General features: G+C 44.4%; 1 protein-coding gene across 2 annotated transcripts in view; it reads right to left on the minus strand.

Annotated features, from left to right (window-relative positions):
* Positions 1-3757, minus strand: part of OXR1 (oxidation resistance 1) — a 97695-nt gene extending 93938 nt beyond the window's left edge. For both annotated transcript variants that reach the window (XM_003782415.1, XM_012810358.2), the window contains exon 1: positions 3378-3757. In XM_003782415.1, the coding sequence (XP_003782463.1) occupies positions 3378-3576 (199 nt within the window). In that variant the 5' untranslated portion in view covers positions 3577-3757. The remainder of the gene's footprint in view (positions 1-3377) is intronic.
* Positions 3758-4590: the final 833 nt, after the last annotated feature.

Genomic DNA, 4590 nt, shown 5'->3' on the forward strand with positions numbered 1-4590 from the left:
AGGGGAGGGGATGGGAGGGGAGGGGAAGGGAGGGGAAGGGGAGGGGGAGGGAGGGTGATTGGTGGGATCATGCTTATGGTTTATCCTATAAGGGTACATATGAATCTCTCTAAATGTAGAATATAAATGTCTTAAAACAATAACTAAGAAAAAGACATGAAAGCTATGCTAACCAGTTCGATGAAAGTATTTCAAATTGTATGCAGAAACAGTACACTGCACCCACCCCATGATAGTATTAATGTACACTGCTATGATTTCATAAAAAAAAATTTAAAAAAGAGTTGAGTCACCACACACAAAAAAATTATTTCATGTTTATATTATAGCTAGTTGAGAGTCTAAATAAATATCTACATTTATTTATTACTATTAATCTAGTAAACTGAATATTTTTAAAGGCTATACTACATGGGTTATGGTCAGGACCCCAAATAAGACCAAACTTGTAAGTGCAAAAAATAGTTAAATCCAATCAATGTGCCCTTTAAGCAGGAAAAAGCATTGTGTCCTAAGATGTTTCCTTGATAATTCTTATTAACTAGATCAATGATGTGATAATGTCCTTAATATTCTAAATCTCAATTATAGTTTGCCTGAGGGGGCTATAATGTTGGAGCCAGCAAATACTAAAAACGGGTTAAGGGCAAAAGCAGCCCCTTCCAGAAGAGTAAAGGCATGAGAAACACTAACAGTCCAGTAAGCGGTTTGTCACAGAGGAGTAAAATCAGAAACATTTGGCCGAGGTTTTATCTGGTCTCTCCTTCATCTGTCAATGGTAAGACTATTTTGTCAACATCATTAGAGTATGAGATAGTAAGCGGCAAGATCACAGCTTCCTGGAATGCAATCTACACCATGTGTAAGTGTCTGCACAAGAAACACTGCCACAAGACATAGTACTTCTTAAAGCATTGAAGAAAGTGTAATAGACAGCAGGAAATTTAAGCAGCTGTTATAAAAAATGAAAATAAGGGTATTCACCAGCAGAAAGGGCAGAAGAAATCCTTCAAACAGGCTGACAGATGCTCTTTCTGAAGGATACAAATGCAAAGAACAACCCTATAGGCAAAATCGTCTCATAAACAGCTGCAAAAAAACAGATTTTCGTTTTAAACAAAGGCAAGCTAGAAATTCATAAAGAACTTTTTTTGTTTTTTGCTTGTATATACAGGATACACATTTCCTCTCAAAAGTCAGGAAAACTTAGGAAAATGTATCTACTCTAACAATGACGGGGGTGATCAAATGATTATGGGGGTCACTTATTTCCTGAAATGCCTTCAGTACTCTGTATCATGACTTCATAGACTATGTTTTTAACTACCAAATTTACCTGCCATTTTCACTTGTTCTGCTCCAAATGAAATGCTCTAGAATTGAGACTCTTTCAGATTATCCAATCCAACCTCATCAACAAACAGGAAAATATAGGACCAATGAAATTAAGTAACTTGTCCTAGTTCTTTAAGGAAGTTAATGCTAGGATATACCTGCCCACTTCACTGTGGTCATGCTGGGACGCCAGGACGCTGACCTGTCAGAGACATGGGGGGACCATGAATATTAAAGAATGTGCAATGAATTCAAAAGGTTGTTTCCAAAGAAGTGAAATTTGTATAGCTTTTGAAGGTACAACTCTGCAAGAGAGTGTCAGATATAGCTGTGTGCTCAATATATGCTGGGGCAAGAGGTGTGTGTCTGTGGCCCAGGCTGGATTAGAACTCTCCCAGGTTCAAAGGATCTTCTTGCCTCAGTCTCTCAAGTAGCTGGGAATACAGGGATCACAGGTGCATACCATCTAATTAATAAGATACATATGTTTAGGCATATTTATTAAAAAATTATATTCCTTCCTACCTAAGTTACCCCACATATTTCTGAATTCTCCACCTGTTGAGATTGATCACATACCAACTGTTTTCAATTAGGCAACTGAAAACTCATTTAAAAAAAATCTTGATTCTTGGCTTGGTGCCTGTAGCTCTAAAGGCTAGGGCGCCAGCTACATACACCAGAGCTGACAGGTTCGAATCCAGCCCGGGCGTGCCAAACAACAATGATAATAACTAGAACCAAAAAATAAACTGGTCATTGTGGTGGGTGCCTGTAGTCTCAGCTACTTGGGAGGCTGAGGCAAGAGAATAACTTAAACCCAAGAGTTTGAGGTTGAGGTGAGCTGTGACACTATGGCACTCTACCAAGGGTAAGAGCTTGAGACTCTGTCTCAAAAAAAATAATAAATAAAAATAAATACATAAATAAAAATATTGATTCAAACACTTTAAAGTTCCATTCTTCATCTTTGGTCCTACTTTTAAGAGGCTTCTGCATCTGGGTACTGTCCATCAGAGCAGAAAGAAAAACTATGCCCTTCCCCTTTTCATTTCCTAATTCCATCAAACAGAATTGTGAAGACCAAAGAAATTTATATAAAGTGAGCAAAAATTAAAAGGCCATGCTAAAATCAGATTTTAATATTCAAGTTTCCTCAAAGCTTAAATTACATGCCTACATACACAAATCAAAAGATGTCCTTTTTTACAGCTTTTAAATGACTGTCAGGACATGGAGTTATGAATACATTTTATACCTGGTGTTTATTTTCTACACTGTAATGCTCATGTGCTAATATTTACTCTTATAATGCTCATGTGCTAATATTTACTCTCATAACCCCCAAATACCTGCTCAGCACCACTTTAAAAAATTCTGTAAGTTATCAGTATCATCCAATTATGACGCGTTAAAGAATACAACAAAGCCTCTGTGATGAAAGAAAACTAGCACAACACTCAGTATAAACAGTAACTAAGAAAAAGTTTCTAGGTTCTGCCACCTCAAGCCACCACCACGCAGCCTTTCAAGGTACAGAATGCAAAAATCAACCAGGTTCCATCGGAAGTGAAGCATTTTCTTTTCCAAAATAGTTTTTGGCTTTTTAAAGTTAGTAAAGGACTCCCAACAGTAAAAAAGAGTGACCCAAACCCAAACCAAAGCAAGCATGGTGTTCTTAGTGTCTCAAAGCTGAATACACGGACGTCATAATTGGTTCAACATTCACCTCTCAGTGGGAAGAAAAAAAAATAGTGGAAATGCTTGGCGGGGTAAAGAAAATCGAGTCTAGGGGAGGAAAGCAGGAAGAGCAGAGCAGGAAGAGCCACCACGTAGTTGAAAGTCTTCCTTCCCTAGAGCTGAAACAGTCCTTCCTTGCTCGCCCCCACCCGCCGCCACCCGGCCCCCTCGCCGGGTCGCCGGCCCAGGCACACCTGCCAACGCCGGGCCACGCGCCCCCACCCCGCGCCACGCCGCCGCCTCCCCCAGCCCGAGCCCTCAGCCAGGCGGCCGCGCAGAAGGCGAAAGAAGGGTGGGCTCACCAGGTCCCTCCGGGCTGGACGGCGCCGGGGGCCGGTGGGGCGGGGACCCGCACCCGGGGTCCCCCTGGGCGGGCTCCCTCAGGTAATCCTCGAAGCGCACCTGCCGGGCTTCGCCGCCAGCCCGGAACCCCCACAGGCGGTTGGCTGTGCCCCGCAGAAGGCGCCCGCTCTTCCCGGTGAATGTGGTCAGGTAGTCCATGCTGCCAGGGGGTGGGCCCGGGGCAGGGGCCGAGGAGGGCGACGGTTTCCGCGGCAGCGGCCACCACAAGCGTGCCCGCCCACCCGCCTGGCAGTTCGACCCGACCCGGGGGAGGTGGCTGCCCGTGCCTCACTGGAGGCGGGGGAAGGGGCGTCCCTCGCTTGGCCCGGGGACGGACCATCAGGGAACTGTGCGTCGGGGGAGCAGAAGATGAACAAAGTTTTTGAAAAGTTTTTCTTGTGACTTCCAAACATCAAGTCAGGCAGAACAGAGCTTGTACAAGAAAACTATTCTTCCTGGAGCCTGCTCGTGGTCGTAAGGCTGGCGACTTTGAGGCCAGCCGGACCGGACCTATCCTCCGCCCCCCACCCGCCGGCTCCAGTGGAGCAGCCCTGCCCCGCCCCGCCCCGCCCCGCCCCGTCCGGGACCGGCCGGCCCTTTAGGACTGCAGGGGTTGAGGAAGGGCACCCGGGCCCGGGGGCACCAGGGCTGGGTACTCACTGGGGGAACATGGCCGAGGGGAGGCTTTGCTGGAGGTGTGTGGAATTCGGGAGCCTAGGAGGAGTTTGCAAATAACAGTGCCAAAAAGTTTCTGTGTGCGGGTGTGTTAAGGGGGAACGGAGGGAGGTGCAGTCACATAAAAGTTTTGCAGTTTATTAGTCTTTTTTTGAGGAAAGGGAAGCTATTTTTAACGTAAGACTACAATCATAATTAAAATAATTAATAGTCACGTTTCAAGTTTGTTGTGGCATTATGAACTGATATTAGTGTTTGACATTCTGTGAATCCAGTCCTGTAAGGCAAGGTAATTAAGGGCTATAGTGTGGTTTTAGTTCTTTTAATGACAAAGAACCTCGGTGGGAGAAAGAGCATAGTTCTAAAAACATGTATTGTCCGATTTGGTTTCCTATGCGATCTGATTGTTCTTGTTATTCTTTTCCTTTCTCATCTGTTTATACTTTTTTTTTTTTTTTTTTTTGAGACGGAGCCTCAAGCTGTCCCCCTGGGTAGAGT

The sequence above is a fragment of the Otolemur garnettii genome, unplaced genomic scaffold (genome assembly GCF_000181295.1).
Source record: "Otolemur garnettii isolate 467f Iridium unplaced genomic scaffold, OtoGar3 scaffold00004, whole genome shotgun sequence".
In the NCBI taxonomy this organism is placed as follows: domain Eukaryota; kingdom Metazoa; phylum Chordata; class Mammalia; order Primates; family Galagidae; genus Otolemur; species Otolemur garnettii.